The sequence below is a fragment of the Mercenaria mercenaria genome, chromosome 2 (genome assembly GCF_021730395.1).
Source record: "Mercenaria mercenaria strain notata chromosome 2, MADL_Memer_1, whole genome shotgun sequence".
In the NCBI taxonomy this organism is placed as follows: domain Eukaryota; kingdom Metazoa; phylum Mollusca; class Bivalvia; order Venerida; family Veneridae; genus Mercenaria; species Mercenaria mercenaria.
Window position 1 is genome coordinate 47854212 of NC_069362.1, and position 19835 is coordinate 47874046.

Consider the following 19835-nt stretch of genomic DNA (forward strand, 5'->3'; position numbering starts at 1 on the left):
AGACCATCTGGACTAGTCGTGTAATGGCGGACATCTGATATACTATGTTTTTCACTTGAGATGCGAAAGAACATTGCCAAGTTTTATCAATTTTTTTTTTTTTTTTTTTTTTTAAATTTTAGTGAAAGATGAGAGAGAATGTTGTATTTGTTAAAGTTAAACAAAATTTCAGTATGAGTCATGTATGTTGTAGCACATGTGATATACTTTGCACTTTATCATGCGGCATTTTCAGTCTGCCGATTCCGTTATTTTTTTTTTAGTAAAACGACTTAAACTCCGGTTTCAGGCAAAAATGGTCTAAAATGCACACCTTGCGCGACCTGTAGCGTATTGACGTTAAGCATTTGTACTATGAAATGTATCTAAAGTTATGTGTGACAAAATGTATAGAACGATAGGGAACGGTATTTAGGGTGTTATTAAACCTATAAAACATATTCACTTGATAATTCTCGGTACTGCATGTACATGTTAATGTAAGTATTCTGTAATGCAGCATTTTTACTTCTCATTCACAATATTTCATGATTTAGTTCATTATGCGATTTCCCCTGTACGTGAATTTGTATCCATTTGGCACACCGTACCCAGACTTTATATATGTTAGGTATTTATTCCGTTTTGCGTTTCGCGACATCAATTCAGAATCAGCTTTTAAAAGTGGATATCTTCCTAAAACTTCACTTTCAATACAATCTATTAAAATCCATGTGTAGAGTGGTCGAAATTCCAGTGACTTCCGGTTGTATACCACTGAGGACAATCCATCTTTCTTAATTCTATTTATTGCTTGTCTCAGAAGAATTTCTCTGAAAGGATTAGGAGGGTTTGAGGTGTCTTGCGTGTGTTTTAAAGCCATGTATAATCCGATGTGCTCCGGGGGTCGTTGAAGAGTCATGTTTCTGGCAACCATCCGTTTATAAAGATCGTCATCTTCCCCTCCCCATCCGAAATAGAGGTTAGAGAAACCATTTAGTTCTTCGTATTGTACTGCACTCATTGCTATTACCCCACCCACATAACTGTCGTACGGATTTTTTCCACTTTCAAATGCCGAATTCCGGGTCACTAGATGTGTTGGACCAGCTTTGCTACATTTGTATAAATTACGGTCATTAATCGGCACGAGATCAACGTCATGTATGATGTAGCACGTGTAATTGCCTATACTCCTTGCTGTAAGGAAACCTGCGTTGGCTAAAAGACCTCTGTTGAACTGCACGGGTAAGTCCATTTCTACAACATATATCCCATAATGCACTTGTTGACGCTGCAGCATGTTATGCAGATGATAAACAAGTATATCCAAATGCTTGGGACGATCTCTGTACGGAATAATCACGGCAACCTTCTGTGAGGATTTACAGTTTAGTGGTCTGAAAATCCCACCATATTTTATTTTAGAAATGACCTTTGCATTTCTAACATCGTCTGTTGTCACTAACGGAGACATACTAATTCTGCCAATTAAAAGTTCTGGTGAAATTTTGCAAATTTTCAGTTCCTCACTTCCAGGCCTTTGAAGTTTCAAAGATATCGTACCATTTGAAGAATTAACATAATATGTATTATTATAGATTGGCATATCAGTTGTATCTTGTCCAATGTGTTGATATGTCTTTGAGCAATTCTGAAGCGTCCGAACTTCTAGAATGTGGCTAGGTTTGATCATCTGAGTCTGGCAGACGTTTGTCATATAAATCATGGTAGAAAACAAGCTTAGACTTACAATCCATAAGAATATTAAATAAAGTTTTGTCAACTGTATTTTCATTGTTCTTTTTTTTTCAATATTTCCAAATATGATATGAAGCGCGGCCTATCCTATGGGAAAAACTACACACAGAAATGGATTCTTCCAAATTTCAGAAACCCCGGGAAGAAAACTGGATAACCAAAAGTGGAAAAGTTTCAAATCTGACGTATCCTCAACATACATGTATACATTACCCGTATATTTCCTGTTTCCTAAATAGATATGAATGTTCTTCACAATGATAAATACTTAACGGAAATGCCTATGCTTCCATGCTGTCCTGTAATCGAGGCTGTATTAACTGGCTACTTTTGTCCGTGTGGAAAAATTGACTTATTAATGATCAATGTTTTTTATGTAAATAGAAAATGAAGTGTATTGAAAATATATGGATTTAACAAAAGTTCACCTGTTTATATACCCTGTATGTCATTTCAGTAAATTAAATATTTAAACGACGTTAAGTATTATGAAATTGTTCGGAAGCTGACCCTACATTCTTGATTGTATTATAAATCAATATATTAGAAAAATAAAAACATGGAAATTGTGTTTTGCGTGTTAAAGAATTTTTAGAATACAGTTGAAACTCGGTATAGTGGACGTAACTTGACCCCGATGGCAATCTGACTAAAGTACTTGATCTTCTAAACGAAGATCTGAGAACGACCCATTCACATTCGTCTTCTGTATATTTTGGATTTCCAGTATTGCTATTTTTATTTTATCCAATCAGACGACTTGTTCGAATGTCAAAGAGTAAGAAAAATGTGCAGTCATTCCAGGGCCCGAACCCGGGACCCCTCGCTTACAAAGCAAGTGGCCTACCGACTGAGCTAACCGGCTATCTGATACATTATGACATAAGAATTGTAAATATCAAAAGTCAATGCTACAGGTAGATTTGCAAGATGTTGTAAGTTAGGCTCTGATTGGCTAGCGAAAGGGTCGTCAGAACGAGGCAATGAATAGGTCGTTCTCAGATCCTATGCGTAGCGTAATAGGATATGTACTTTAGTCAGATTGCCCCGATGGTTGGTTGACCTTTGCATTATTATGCATAATGAGGCACAACCTATTATTGAAAAGGAGTGTACGTAAAACACGAGCTGCACGGGAAAGAGGAAATATAAATTTGCGTAAATATAAATTAGTGTATTGGCAAGTTTTAACTGATCAAATGTAAGTAAATATACTTTGATACTGCAATATGTATAAACTAATTCCATATAAATATACATGGCTACCCTAAGCATCCTTGATTTCTATAATGAAATAATCGATATGAATAATCAGCCTAAGGTCAACCATCGCGGTCATGTTGCGACTACTATATCTGGAATTCAATCCAAGTAAAAGTTATTCAACATTATACAATTATTGACACTTGAGCCATTTGATATTTATAGGTTATTAGCTTTGTATCGGGAAATATGCACGAGTTCTTCAGCGGAAATCTCCTAAAGTAGCGCAATATTCTTCCGCTGAAGAACAAGTGCATATTTCCCGATGCAAAGATAATAACCTTTTTATTACATACGCATCTACACGTATAAATATTATGTAAATATCATATATGTGTTCAATATCCTGAATAGTATTGACAATACTGAACTAAATAGAAAAAATAGTGCAACAACACACACTGAATTACGTCACGCACCCGATATGAAATTCAGGCGTCAGTGTATGGAAAAATATTGACGTCTCCGGTACCAGTGTAACTTAACGGGGAATAGAAACGAGTATGTAATAAGATGTGATATTCACAGGATGATGGCAATATTGACCAAGGCGATAGCCGAGGTCAATATTGCCCTCCTCCGGTGAATATCACATAATATCCAATGGCTCAAGAGTCAATAACTGTTTTATCATATGGGGTTCAGGTTTATGAATAAGTAACAAGTATTCGTTGCAACATATTTTATGTTTGAAGTAACAATAACTGTATGAAAACTTACTACTAGTAAAGGTTAATTAAATGAAGACACTTAACTTTTCTGGAATCATTGTGTATAAAGTTTCTTACGTTACGGCTGAAATATATGTAGTTGATTGTAACCTGACCCTTTTGGTCAGTTAGCATTGGCTGAAGTACCCCCTAATGCTGATTTTTCTCACTGTTCATATTGTAACTAGAGCTGCATGTCAGTTCAATTTCCATTCTATTTTTAGAAAGTGATGTTTAATGGGGAAAACCCACTTACCATTAAACATGAAATATATTTTGAAAGATGATGAGCAGTTTCGACCAATGAAATCCAGGTTATTTTTAGAACATATAATATAATTCATGTAGGTGTGAGGATTAATATGATTAAGAAGCCTGTTGTAAAGTTTTCGATTCAATATTTGTAACGTTTTCCGAGATATATACATGCATGAAACATTTTAACAAAGGCGTGACACTGATGGGTTAATATCACACTAACACAGTTATAGGTTATATGGTGACCCTCCCATCTTTTTGATGCTGATGGAATACCCCATGTGTCCCTATGAGCATTATTTCAGGCATGGGCGGGTTCCTGGGTAGAACCCTGCGTACACCAGCTGGATGGTTTCCTCACATGTAAGAATTCTGCACCCCAAGACGTTTCGAACACGTCTGTAAGGGTCAAGTGATTCGTAGTCAGCGACTTTAACCACTTGGCCAAGGAGGCCTGTCGGCGCCTAGATGAGTAGATTAGCGAGCTAAAAATTGGCTGCAAGGCTTAGCTTTCAGGTTTGTATGAAAATGAACAAATATGTAAAATGAACAGCGAATAAAACCGGTTTATTTATATACTACAGAATCCGGATAAGGCCTCTATGACGAGTCATATTTCCGAAAGTTAAAAGTTCAAACGCTTTACTGTAGATTTAGAACTGTAAAACCGATGCATTGTTATGTACTTTATGTACTTGCAATAATGTTCGACCCCTCTACTTGATGACTTAGTCATGTTGATTTAAGCATATTTCTGTAAGTCCACCGAATGCCATTTTTGACAAATTGCCATTTGCTGTTAAAGTTTAGGAAAACCACTATTGTATGGAAATAAATATATTATGAATTGAATGAAATCAAGATGACTGATTCAGATATTATATTTTAAAAGGAGAAAATAACTAGAATGTGTCTGTAGGGACACATAGTGTACCCCTTCCCCAACTAGTACATTTGTCACAAATAAGGGGTAATGATTGAAATGTATGCAGTCTTAAGGGGGTATAGCCTCGAACATTTTATATAAAGTATTCATTATTCTAGGTCATAAACGATTTGAGCAATGAAAATCACAAAACATCCATTATTTTACCTATTTCAAGAAGTGTAGCTCCATTTAGTCCTAAAATCTCAAGAAGAATGCTTAGTGTGAAAGGTCAAATATTAAGGACTCGTGCAATATTTCATCAATTTACATTAAATACTTCGAGCTAGGCACGTCACAAGGTGAAAATGTGCGTTTTTGACTCTCAATGGCATCTCTTGAAATAAGGGCGGAGTCAGACGAAAAATGGGAGGTGCGAAAGCTCGTATTGTAAGACTCGTGCAAGGCTTTACCAATTATATCAAATTGTTCGCACTAGGCGATGAAAATGTGCTGTTTTGACTTTCAGAGACTATAATTCTGGAAATCGGAACGGAGCCAGATGAAAAGGAGGTGCACAAGTTCATATGATAAAGTCCAATAATGTTTGAGCTAGGCGTGTCACAAACTTTTCGGACGGACGGACAAAGACAAATTCTTAATGCTCCTTTCATTGAGTGTTTTGGGCAGAAAAAAAATTTTACCAACAACTAACCTGTCTATTGTAGATGACCATGCTGTCCCGTACAAGATGCTTTTTAAAGTCCTTTTTTTATAGAAAAGTAGAAAGAACAATTTTAAAAGTTATAACAAAGTTCAAGATACTTACAATAAGCGCTGGCAAATAACTACAAACATATCAAAGCGGACATATGTAAGCCTTCTTTAAAAAATGGTGTTTTATAGGCGTTGCACTATCTGGAAGTGTGGTCCCTTCATGCAGCCCTTTTCGGAGATTCCAAGCATGCATCCATTAACGCATTTACATTGAGAAAAAATTCAAACTACACCAAATTTTAGAAAGAGAAAGTTTCCCATGAAGATTGAGCTACCTATGAATATGAATATATATAATATATACAAATAATTATTTGTGTATAAAATTCTGACCCACCGATCAGTTACAATCAAAGAGACCCACTGATCGGTTCCTATATAGCAGACTAAGTTAGTTGCATATGGGTAACTCCCTGCCCATTAGACCGTTGTAGAAATGGTAATAAGATAATTGGATGGGAAAGACCCATTTTTCCACTTCATGGCCCAACTAGCTACTACAGACCTCAGACCTAATCGTTTACTTTCCGAATTAAATAATTACAGTATAGCCTATTGATGTATGCACAGAATTCCGGAAAAGGACTTCATAAATTGGCCACACTTTTGCACAGTTCAACGCTTTTGAAAATCAGCATTTACAAAAGACTGTTGTAGATCATCGTTTTGATGCACTTGCAATTATGTCCCATTGCTGAAATTTCTCTTAAAGGTAGAATATGGTTTTCGGCAGGTTCTTTTTTTTTCAGAAGAGGCATCATAAAAGGTGCATCATTTTCAAAGGGAGGCAACTTTTTTCAGAATATTTCAAACATCGTTTCGTACCGGAAAGTAACAGAAAGTACAGAACTTGTAATGGTAAGGTTAAGTTTTTGGAAAATATGAGGTTCTTTTATCAAATTTGTGTGTTTTTTATGATAAATCCCAAAACCTTAATTGACAGTCGTGTCGTAGTATAATATACATGTTATATATTATGTTGTTCAATCCATGCAAAACAAATTTCTATCATAATGGTAATGTTCAAAAACCTTAGAATGCTGGACACGACTGATTCTGCTTTTGCGACTAATGTATCTAGTGATCAGCCTGTCCGTGCAGTCTGGTCAAAATCTGCACTGTTCGCCATTCAAACTGCATCTTTTTGGTAAGCATTCCCTTTTATAGTTAATGGTACTGTTAAAATCGAAAAATGGGCAAGTTTATTACAGAACTTTAGCAGGATAAGGGCAAAACCTGGACCTAACTTAACTTGGTCACATAAGTAGGTTTGATGACTTGGAAGCAGTGTGCGAAATTACAGTCTGTTACATTCAATAGCTACCTAGGCAAGACTAACCCAGTTGTGACGCCGACGACGCGGACACCAAAGTCCAGCCGAGTAAAATAGCTCTTACTATGTGAAGTAACACTGTTCATGGGTCGAACTAAAAAGACTGAACCAGATGTTTTTTTTCCAAACAAGCAAACAAATTTGATTTGATTAATTTATTGTTATAATTTTTAACATTCATCATAAACTAGCAGTCAAAATTCAAAACAAAAATTCAATATAACTATCTAAATATTAGTCTTAATGTTTTCTTTTCACTGGCCTTGAAGATCTGCGTGATACGTGCCTGAAAAACAATTTTGAATTATTATAAAATAATTATCGCAGAGCGCTTTGTTTTAAATGTAATAAACACACTAGGTATATTGGTACTTTTTGCATCTTGATTTTAATGAACAATAGGCAGATCTTTCTTTTGTAAAAAATTTACAGAATCGGGCAATGAATATTTTAAGTACAATAAAAGACTTTGTATCAAAATTTTTAAACAACGTCATATTTGTGCAGACTTAACTGAAAGACGAGAGCAACATCTAAGAAAATAATCCAATACGTCGATGCCGTTCTTATGCTCAAGTACAGCTAAAATCCCATCTTTAATCCTCATTAAAGCGTTATAAAATCACACCTATATGATTTTACAGACAAATTTTAAATTGCTAGATACACGCTCCAGCACATTTTCTTTTATATAAATTTAAATAACAAATGAAAGTTAACAAATTGGAAGGCATTTCTTAAATTAATGCTGAATACCTGGTTTGCCCTTTTAAAGGCATATCTACAAAGCCCATTCTTCTAAGTGCCTCTTCGAGTATGTTCCATTCGTCAGGTGCTGTAGAAACAATGAAAGTCAGAATACCATTTGCATCTCTAATTTATTGGGTAATTAAAGATTTTAGCTAGTTGTTTTATCAATGTATCATTAACAAGTTGCCATCATGGGTAGGTGTAACCGCCGGTCAATTAATTCTACGTCGTTTTAATGCCAACATTACCTCATTTGAGTAACTGTAACATTACAGTTACACACTGCGGTAAATATTACACTTTTTTCTTAACAGCACTAGCAAAAAGTCAAATGTTAATGAATTGCACTAACGTTTATTTGAAGAAACAAATTTATGACAGACACTTAATTTAACTAGAAAAATTATTTTATTGATGTTGAAAGATTTTACGCCACACCGACACAATATTAGGACATACGGCGACTTCCCAGCTTCGATGGTGTAGGAAAACACCAGATGCCTCTCCGTGCATTATTTTGTCAAGAGCGGGCACCTGGTTAGAACCATCGACCTTCCGTAAGGTAGCTGAATGGCTTCCTCACAGGAACTATTCAACGCCTAGAGTGAGGCTTAAACCCAAATCGAGGAGAGGCAAGTGATTTGAAGTCAGCGGCCTTAACCACTCGGCCACGGAGGCCGTGCTACTAGGAAAAAGCAAGAGATCTAATAATGTTAGTCTTTTAACTTTTACAACAAAAAACAAAAAACAAAAAAAGATTGTAATTAATTAATTGACCGGTAAGGTCTGGACATAGATACGACAATTAGTCGATATGACAAAGCTCGTCATACCAAACATTACAAACTGACATTTTAATGAAACTTACATAAATTTGTTTTCAGCATTTCCCCTAACTCCCTGATGTTCATCGAGTATATGAAATTCTCGTAGTCGCTGAAGCCCTTCACAACGTCACTTATTACGCCTTCGATTTCGTCACATATAGGCGACAAACCAACTTTATTTTCAAAGTCGACCACGTGCCCTGGTAACGTCCTGCTGACGTACCTGTACAGGAAGTCCGTCACGTCCATGCAAATACGCTCCCTTTCAATCACCTCAAATCTAAAACACAAAAGAAAGGTTAAAACTTGATCTTTACCACTTTTTTCGGCAAGGATCATTCAAATAATCGTACTGTCATATTTGTAGAGAGTTACTCTAAACCCAGTTTACACAAGCCTTGTGACAAGGGAAACAATGTTTATATAGGTATAGAGAAAGAACCTAAACTATTTAAAGATAAAAAGACTTGACATTAGATCTAAATAAAGACAAGAATTTGATTTGTAAGTCCCTCAAATAACCAAAAATTATATTACAAATGTGAAATTTATGAAAGTCGTGTATATATCAATAAATGAAGTTTTAATATTGAAATTTAAGCTGAATGACAACTCCTGCCTTTGGCAAGTACTTCCAAGTAGAGATATCTATAAGTTTACTTCCCTTGCAATTAAACAGCCATAATTAGGGTACATGATTCAACCATAGCCAGGATTAAATCGTCTAGAATGAATGGACATCAAGGACCTTAACTCAGAAACGAAGGTCAACTTTGTCATTTGAGCCGTGCCATAGTAAGGATACTATTTTCAATAACTTTTGACTGAAGTCGCATATTTTTATTACATTGATAAGCATTAAAGAAGCATAATTTATCAATAATATGAAATATACTGCGAGAATAAACTTGTAGCTAGAAAAAATTGAAACAAGAGACAAAAGGTAAAAGACTGGACGCTGTGACAGTATTCAAGTTCATGGAGAAAACAACTGCAACACCAAACTAGAACTGTCACAGGAGTGACTCATACCCCCACCATACGGTCTTGTCACAGAAGAATGGCAACCATAAGGAATCTTAAAAATACTTTGGAGTACTTCATCCTGGGCTTCCACATATAAGTAATACTAGTATAATACTAGTATAGTAATACTAGTAAATATATTAAATCTCTAATATTAGAGATACACTAAAATTGAATACTAAAAAGTGTCTTACCGACCCATGTTACCACGGAAAAATGTTTTTACTTTTTACATAGGACTTATAATAAAAAAGTTAGAAAAATACCTAAAATATTGAAAATCTAAAAATAGGATTTCTAAAAATAGACTAATTCCTGGAATTTAAGGGGAAGAAACTCAGTACAAAGGTTAAAAAAGGTTACTTCCCTTTGGCTCTAAGCCAATCAGAATGAGATATAGTGAAAATACATCAAAATTAACCTTAAATTCTAGGTAAAAGGGGACACAATTCAAGAAAAATAGTGTCAGAGTTATGCACCTTGTGTCACATGATGTGGGTGATGAGGTGGAACATCTATCTTAAGTCTGAATCAAATCCATTCAGTAGTAATTGAGATATAGTGAAAATACATCAAAATTAACCTTAAATTCTAAGTAAAAAGGGGCATAATTCATGAAAAATTGGTGTCAGAGTTATGCACCTTGTGTCACATGATGTGGGTGATGAGGTGGAACATCTATTTTAAGTTTGAATCAAATCCATTTTGTAATAATTGAGATATAGTGAAAATACATCAAAATCAACCTTAAATTTAAAGTAAAAGGGGACATAATTCATAAAAAATTTATGTCAGAGTTAAGCACCTTATGTCACATCATCTGGGTGATGAGGTGGAACAACTATTTTAAGTTTGAATCAAATCCATTTAGTAATAACTGAGATATAGTGAAAATACAACAAAATTAACCTTAAATTCTAAGTAAAAGGGGACATAATTCATGAAAACCTGGTGTCAGAGTTATGGACCTTGTGTCACATGATGTGGGCACATGATGTGGGTGATAAGGTGGAACATGTATTTTAAGTTTGAATCAAATCCATTTGGTAATAACTGAGATAATAGATTTCGGGACGCGACGCGACGGGACGCGACAAAACTGACTCCTTTATACCCCCCTCAAACATGTTTGGTGGGGGTATAATAATCAGGAGAGCATCGTCTTGTTTCACAAAGCTCAAAAGTGTGTATGTGTTCCAATTCATAAGATAAGAAAGATCAACAGAGGGTGACAATATGTATTCTATACATAAAAAAGCGACTGAAGTTATTATTAAACTTTCTCCGCTGATCAAAACACCACAGAGACAACGATTTTAAAACGTCACATTCCACATTTCAAAGTCTGCGAATTCAAAAAGTTTGCAACGTGGCATTTCATACTTACTCATCTATGAATCTTAAGACTATTTTTCTGTGGTTTTCCATTACGTCATAGGAATATGGGCACATAACTTCCCATAAAGAGCTATACATGGAGTCCATTAGCATATGTTCCCTGTCCTGAGGAGACATCACGGGATGCATTTCGGAGTATGTGTCGGGCATACTGAAGAAGTGCATGAGGTTCCCGTACAATTTGTGCGACGCAAATGCAACATCTGAAAGAAAAACAGGAATTGTTTAAATTAAAATGTTTTGAAGGAACATATGAGTGCCAATATATGTACACAAGAAAATAGTTTCAAATGATAGAAATGCAAAAGACTAAATAGTTCCATTTATAAAATGCAATGCATTTATTAGATGCTTGAGCACAGACATCTGACAAACTGAAACGGATGGACAGACAGAGGCAAATCTGTAATTATATTGCATCGATTCAGATGGGATACAACTCAAAGCAATTCCAAAAGGTCCTAACTTTTGATCTTAAGTATGAAGATTTCCTTAATAATTATCCGATACTCTTTATAGTTACATTATCTGTATGGAAAAACAGCTGTATTCCCGGGACATAGAAAATTAAACATGGTTAACTTCGAAAACGGGCATACTTTCATAAAGATGAAACCAAGAGTTATGGGACCTATGTCGTTCTATTGCTATATTGTATCGATAAAGACGTTTTATTAGTTGTCGTGTGTTTACTTGCTGCCGAATAGATACTAAAAGCGGAGAGTTCATTAGAATGTGGGCAAATATGGTATCTACGTCTTTCAACTGATAATATTAATCGAAAAGCATGTACAGAGTTTCATTTAGCTGTGTTGAGAAATAATATTTGCCGAGGGATTGCTGACAGTCGTTGAAAAATGTGTCTACAAACGACGCCGATACGGAGGGTATCTCATCTCTGGTGACTTTCGTCACGGCGATGTGAAAATTACAAAAGTGTTTCATAAAGTTTTCTATTCTGAAGAAACTTTCGATTTCGCTTTATTGTTGCTTTTGCAACAGCATTTATAGTTAACTGGTTTGTTAATCTAACTAGTTTTCTTCGATTCTGTAGAAAAAGTGACCAGTTTTCTTTACCATTTAGCCTGCAGGCGGCAATTTAATGTGCAGGCTGATCATGGTCTGCACTGTTCGCTATTCAGTCAGTCAAATTTCAGTGAACACCCCTTTAAACATGAATTGGTACTGCGTAAACTGAATGATGGATCAGTAAAGTTTAGAAATTGAGCATGCAGGTTAAAGGTTAAATATAATATTGTGTATTTAAAAAAAACTATTATGTGTACCTCGTAACCCGAAGCCAAAAAGCATCCCAAGAGTGTCGTTGAAAACATATCCGTGCAATTCATGCACGCCCTTTTCGGCTATGTCGTCTGCGTACGGCTCCAACATGGGATCAATAAGTGGAACCAGATCTCTGAACATGGTGTACCACGATTCGTCCTCCCAGCCCATATACTGCCTGAACAATGTTTCTGAAACACAAATGGTACATTAAAGGCTGGTAAAAGGAACTTAAAAGTTACGGTTTCTACAACATGGGACTTTAAACCATTTGTCTTAAAATCAAAAGAATGAAATGTATCATCTCGCTCTGTATTAGCGTATGGTGAAGTTATACTTTGTCCTGATTGTAGCAGTGAACGGTGACTGTTACAGCCTGACTTTATACACAGGTTACAAATTTAGGCTAAAGATATCCGTGTTAATTTGAACGATTTCGTATTTTTGCATACAGATATAACTCATTTTGCAGATTCAAGACTTTTACAATTTTTTAATAACCTCGCTGCTGGCTAACATTAACGCTTATCATGTTCTGACAAAGTTACGGCAGATTTAACATTAATAAACAAAAATCACTTTATAGGTGTATGTGAGGTACTTGTTTTTATATTTGTAAAATTTACGGAAGTCAAAGACCCAAAGTGCTCTTCCGGACATTTCAAGCACGGATCGGCGACTGGGTAGAAGAACCGAAACTACGTGCATCAGGTACATGACTTCCTAACATGAAGAATTTCTACCTTTCAAGCGAGTTTTCCAACTAAGAGCGGTGACGCCTTAAGGTTAGAAGTCAGCGACCTTAAACACTTGGCCTTGGAAGCCCAGATCAAAGATTCCATCTAATCAACTAAAGTATCGAACGAAAACTATATTTCTGAAAAGTAGTCCCGTTCATATAGGTGTATTACTCACTTGCAACTGCCATGTCAAGAATGGAAGCTGGGCACTTCATCCTCTCCTTTAGGATAGGTTTGATCATCAGCCGTGTAACATATAAGGCCAAAGACTCCGGATCATCCATTACTTTAGCAACTTTGAACACTTTTTTCCTAATGTCTTTCATGTCGCTTTCCGGAAGTTCAAAATAGTCTGAAAACAAAGATGCATGACAGTTAATACATTGTTAATTGCAAAATATATTTTTCTGGAAATAAATTTTGCGAAAATACATGAGTAATAAGGTACATTTATTGTTTGTTTGTTTTGGGTTTAACGCCGTTTTTCAACAGTATTTCAGTCATGTAACGGCGGGCAGTTAACCTAACCGGTGTTCCTAGATTCTGTACCAGTACACACCTGTTCTCTGCAAGTAACTGCCAACGTCTCGACATGAATCGGAGATGGAGGCCTAATGATTTCAGACACATTTGTAGTCGGATGTTTTGTGTATTCATATGGAAACACTGTTTTGAAGAAGCAGCCTAAAACATAACTAGAGCATGTAATGATAGTAATTAATTCAAACATGTCCACATCCGTTCTGGCGATACTGGTCATCTCAAATCGTTCTTATTTCAATATAAAGGGGGGTAATTGGGGAAATGCAGTTATAGTAGCGACATATTTGTTTCTCTTCCGTAGTGAAATCTCTTGCCATTTACTCCGTTTTAGCTGATTTGACTAGAGCACAGTGGGTCTGATTCGAATCTCAGCCGCGTCATACAAAATCCAAAATTATGTTGGAAGTTCAGAAGTTTCTGCAGACTAATAGTTTAATTCTATAAAACATTAAAATATTTTGTGCTTCAGTTTCACTTCCACGGTAGTACCGACTTAACATTTTACATCGAATATCACAGACAATATGTACAAAACTATTATGCGTTAATAGGTTTACATAATGTGCTTAGATAAGTCAGTAATTATTTATAAGCCTTGATTTCAACTGTCCTTTTATCGGAGACATTTATGGAAATTGCACTTCAACACACTGTAGCATTATTGGTTTAATTCTTGTCCATGCACTTATTGTTTTTTTTAATTAGCAGGAATCTACAATTTAATCCTGTGGTTCGGTTCTTTTCCCGGTTAATTTCGAAGAGCTAGCAGCTCACGTTTTTATTTGTTACAAAAATTTCAATAACTGATCTGTTATCAATCTATTTTAAACATATTATATCAATGCATTTGTATTTACATTTATGAACTTAAAGTTCTGCAACTTAATTTAAAAAATTGTATTAATGATGTCTAAAAATTGTTTAGTAAATAAGTTTTACAGTTGGGTGTTCTTTTAGTATTTTATTCTTAGTTATCTTAGCCGATGTAAAGAAAGCTTTGGACCAGTTAAGGAGTAAATTGACTAATGCAAAACTTGAAATTTATTTTAGTAAGGTATTCTTAAAACAGAATGGGTTATGTTTCTTGCGTACCGTGATCACATGAGGCTGAACAAACTCCCAGTTTTGCAAACTTTGAGTTTAAAGCTTGTTTATATTACATAAATTATCAGAACAACGTGACGATGGTCTGCGAACACATTGATGTTATTTTTCGCTTTTTAAATCAAAGGGGAAAAATACCTACCCACTCAATTATCGTTTCCAAATGTTTTTACCAGAACTGAAGGGGTAGTTAGACATCCGGGAACAAAAAGATTCCGGTGCTAAATCTACTCCATTTGGTCCGGGTTGGTGCGGGTGTATCATACATCTATGTTTCAAGGATAATCTGCACCATAACAGTGCCCCACTCGCTAATACTCTGGTTCGTGGACATTGTGATGAGTCCCAGTATTTAACGGCTACATCCGGTTTGACACATCCAGTTCTGAGCACGGGATTTCAATATGGACAGTTTCCCATTTCACAGCCTCCCACAATGGACAGTGCTAACACTTCATTTCAGCAGTGCACTCAACAATCTCTTGTCACGGACAATGTTTACACCACAATTCAGCAGTGCACCCAGCAACCTCCTGACAGTGCTTATACTCAACCTCCTGACAGTGCTTATACTCAACCTCCTGACAGTGCTTATACTCAGATGTACACCCAGCAACCTCTTGTCTCGGACAGTGTTTATGCTTTGCAGCGCACCCAGCAACCTTCTGTCACGGGCGGTGCTTATACTCCGCAATGCACACCACATCCTGTTACGAACAGTGCTAATACTCAGCCGTACACACAACAACCTTCTGTTACGGACAGGGCATATTCTCAAGTGTACACACAGCAACCTCTTGTCATAGACAGCGTATACACTAATCAGGAGTACACTCATCCAAATCCTGTATACACAGGAATGGCAACATACAGTAACCATGCCAGTGTTTCCCAGCCTCCTAGGTTTGATCATGGCACTTCATATCCGGTCATGGAGTATGGTCGCTCAGATAGTACCAATCATTCATCTACCGTGACATCTATTCAACAGCCTGTTGTTGAGTCCAGTATCAGTACGACTCAAGGATCAGGTAATAACCTTTTTACGACTTCTGTCTGCACCGATATAGCTTTGCATGTTAACCAATCTTTAAAGGAAAAGGTCTGGAAAGGAGAATTTATAGAACTTTCCACATTAATTGATAAACAAGAACTGGAGTCCCAAACCATAAAACTTATTAATGGGGAGTATATACAATCTAAATCAATAACGCGCCTTCGATTCATCTGTCATTTTCATTCAGAGTACTAACATTTTTGAAACCTCTCGCACATGTCCAAAAACACATTGTTAATAACATTTAATTTTGTGTTTAGAATTCTTTTTTGTCCCATGGCATTGCAATGTTTTTTTAAATTATCGGGAAATAGCTACATTTTAATCCTGGAGTGTGGCGGTTGTCAAGAATTTTCCACGTTGTTCCAAATTCTCGACATGTGGCGGTTAGGTCAGCCTCCACCAGTATATCTTAACGTTGTGTAATAAGAAGTTTGTTTGTATCAAGTATACTGTGTTAGGCCTCTGTTCACAGGGCCTCCACATCTGCATTTTAAACATACTTTATATCATATGTATTTGTATATTGACATTTATGTGAAGCTGTGACCAATTTCTGCCAACCATTAATTTAAACGAAATTAGATATTAATTGCTTGCTATAGTAAAATTGTTAATAGTAAAAGTAATGTATTCATACAACTGTCTTGGGTTGTTCTTTTTAGTATTATTATTTCTGTGCCAAGCTATCTTCAGTAACTGCTACAAGTTTTAAAGCAATAGCTTTGACCGTTAAGGAGTAAAATTGACCTAAACGCAAAACTTAACCAAGAAATCTGATATTTTCATTTAAAGGGGCAATAAATTCTTACAAAAACAGAATGGAGTTATGTTTCTTGCTGTACAGAGTCAGCTGTTGATGGTGAACAAGTGTTGCAAGTTTTAAAGCAATAGCTTTGATAGTTTAGGAGAAAAGCTTAGTTTATACATAAACATAAAACTTAACCAGGCAACGCCAACGTCGACGCCGATGCCGACGCCGATCAAGTGATGACAATAACTTATTTCGTTTTCAAAAAATCAAAGGAGCTAAAAATATACCTTTAATTTCTCCCATCTCCATTTCTTCGTCCATTCCATACTCAATGTATTTTTTAACCAAACTGAAGAGGTAGTGACTTCCGGGGAACAAAAATGATTCCTGGATACGCATAAGCTCGTCCTCCATCGGGTTGTGGGTTCGTGGTGGTGCGGTGGATGTCTCATACCAGTCTGATGTTGTATAAGGATACTGGGTAGGCACTACGTTGTTCATTTGTTTCTTGTCCATATGTTGCTTGAGTATGTCCACAAGTCGTGGCTTTCTATTCATTCCTGTAAGCATGGTAAGTATAAAGTTTTCTATTTTATACCTTGTAACACATATGAGTCAAGTGCAAGATGCCTTTTGGTGGGAGTGGGGGTGGGGGGTTTGGGTTTGGAAGTGGAGGTATGGAATAGAAATTGGTGCACAAGGGATATTTAGACTGAGGAACGATACGAGTGAATAGTTAAATTGAGAAGTTCATAAAACACTCACCATCACCCTTACATATTGTGGCAACAATGGCCTAGACCTTTGAGGCACCTCTATAACAGACGATATCTGTCACGTCTTAGATATGTTTGACTTCACAGGAACAGTAGTGAAGATTTATAAAAATTGAGTTTAACCTGCACCTTACTATATTCGACCCATTCCCCTACTATTACTACCCTCAGCTGCACGTGAGCGCTCTTCAACCCAACAACTAAAAATGACAAGTAAACAGGTCGTAGACATCCCCTGGATTGAGAGACATTCTCTCGATCTAAACACTGTCTCTCGTTCGAAAGACAAAATATCTTTTGATCGAAAGACTCAAATTAGCTTATTAATAAGTAATGAAAATCATTGAAAGAGTAATTAAAACTCTTTTAAGAATGCGCAAATTTATTTCAAATATAAGAAATTATCTTTCTTTTATTCAAAATCAAAATTATTTTGGGAATTTTGTTTAAGCATTATAATCTTAAGCAAACTTCCATGACAATGTGTTTCTTGTAAAGTTTACTTGAAATAACAAGTTGTTTCAAAAAATAAATAATGCGACTGTAATGAAATGATTGTTTTAATAATGATTATGTTTTTTCAACACTTAAGCTAAGTACAGTCTTTCGATCGAAAGACATTGTCTTTCAAACGAGAGACAGTGTTTAGATCTACAGACGGTCTCTCAATCCAGGGGAAGTCTCTGACCTGGTAAAGACTTCAAATTTCAAAGAAAACTAAGGAAACATTTCAGCGAAATAAATTCGCGAAAATGCAGATGTCTGTCCTAACATTTAAAAATCCCTTTTATTATGTCAAAACCCAAGGAAACCTCTGAACAGGTCCGAGACTTCACCAGAATTGAGAGACATTTTCTCTCGAAATAAACATAATCTCTCGTCAGGTAAAATGTCTTTCAATCGAAAGATTCAAACTATCTTCAATAAGGCTTTAAATTTTAGGTTAAAATTGAAGAGACAGCTTTCCAAATAGATGTTGCACATAATCATATGGTTAGAAAAGTGCTATGTTTTCAATCTGAGCCATAAAGGGAGGTAATAACGGATTTAATAAAACTTTGTCTTTCGAACGAGAGACAGTGTTTAGATCGGGAGAATGTCTCTCAATTCAGGTGAAGTCTCCGATCTGTTTAATATTTTTAGCAGTGTGACAAGTGACAACATTTTTGCATGTCTTTGATGTACCCGCATAATCTAAAAATAGTTCTTTGAAATTTTACAACGCCTTACAAATCAACAAGAGTAGACACTTGTGGAAATGTTTAGACAAAACCATACCCAGTTGAACAGTGAGCTTATAGTCCGTTATAGTACTTCTAAATGCACTGTTCATTTCTTCCACAGTGAAGAAATATTTTCTGTATAATTTAGTATCATGTTTCAGTACGAAGAAAAAAACTACAGATTTGAAGATTTTCTTCTCATACTTTTGAAAACACCAGACAGTACAAACAGACAATCTTCCGCTACAGAGCTTGTCATGCAAACTAGTAAACGTTTGGTGTCTTACGTTTGTTGCAAAAAAAAAGAGAAAAGAAACAAAACAAAACAAGTCGGCCTGTTATGATTATAGTTTTTTTTAAAGTAAAAGGACGAAAAAAGACTTACCTAGACAAGCCACACCCAGCAACAAGAATACTATCAAAATCCTCATTATTTTTGTCAGCCAATGTCGTCTGCTGCTCAACATCAGTCCCAGAGGAACGCTATGAGAACAAGCTGTATCCTTTCTCCTTAAATAGCATGTACAAAGCGCGCGTAATACATTTGAGGCCCTTTATGTGGACTTTGAAAAGACGAAATTATTGACGTTTGTTTGTAGTATATGAATAGTATTATACATGTACTATCAAAGTATGTCATATTGTCGCCAACTTTTTTCTTTTATTAATCTTTTGTTCGACTGGTTGTTCCTCTTTCCTTTTGTTATGCAACGGTGCCAACCATTGCTGACATACTCTGTCCTAGTACTGTTTTTCTCCGCAAGTAACTGACAGTTTCTCTATATGTATTAGATATACAAGTCCAAGTTGTGGGATGACAATGAAAGACGAGTAAGTTCTTCTTTATTTATAAGCAAAAACACGTTTTTTTGCTGTCATACTTCGGTGTTGAAAATGTGTATTTAACAAGGGCCCGCCTTTTAATGGCAGCACCGTAGTAATCAGTTTCTTCTGTCCGTCCGTTCGTCCGTATGGGCACTTTGTCCGAGTCATTACTTTGTAACTATTCGACAGATTCTTTTAAGTCTTCAAAAATGACGGAATACATTTAAAACATTTGCAGTGTACAAAGGTCTTTTCTATACCTTGCTTACTTATTTAATTATCTCCCTTGATTAGATTTTTTAAGACCACTTTTTACTAGAGAACAACTCTTAAAGTATCAGAGGGAATGTTATATCTTCCTCTGAATTACGTTGACTTTTCACACAAAGATACATAAAGATGAGGACTGTAATTATTTCTTTACACAAGTTTTGTCCGACATGGCACTTGTTGATAGTGAGCTTCTTTGTACAGATCATATTTTTCCTACACAATATCTTCAACAAAAAATATACATTGAACATAGTTTTATCATACGGAGTTATTTAAGTACTGGCGTTTTAGTTCTTACAGTTTTCATTC

The 19835-nt window shown here is 35.8% G+C and overlaps 2 protein-coding genes across 2 annotated transcripts; both read right to left on the reverse strand.

Annotated features, from left to right (window-relative positions):
- Positions 1–532: 532 nt before the first annotated feature.
- On the reverse strand, positions 533–1456 carry LOC123562190 (beta-1,4-galactosyltransferase 4-like). Its single transcript, XM_045354841.2, has one exon. The coding sequence runs from the start codon at positions 1454–1456 to the stop codon at positions 533–535; it is 924 nt and encodes a 307-aa protein (XP_045210776.2).
- Positions 1457–7086: 5630 nt separating this feature from the next.
- Positions 7087–18969, reverse strand: LOC123562743 (uncharacterized). The gene is made up of 8 exons (XM_045355352.2): positions 18814–18969; positions 16717–16989; positions 13147–13323; positions 12234–12422; positions 10937–11150; positions 8565–8803; positions 7703–7781; positions 7087–7232 (listed from the first exon to the last, which is right to left on the reverse strand). Exons 1-8 carry the CDS (start codon positions 18893–18895, stop codon positions 7187–7189), a joined length of 1299 nt encoding a protein of 432 aa, XP_045211287.2. The 5' UTR covers positions 18896–18969; the 3' UTR covers positions 7087–7186.
- Between the last annotated feature and the right edge of the window lie 866 nt (positions 18970–19835).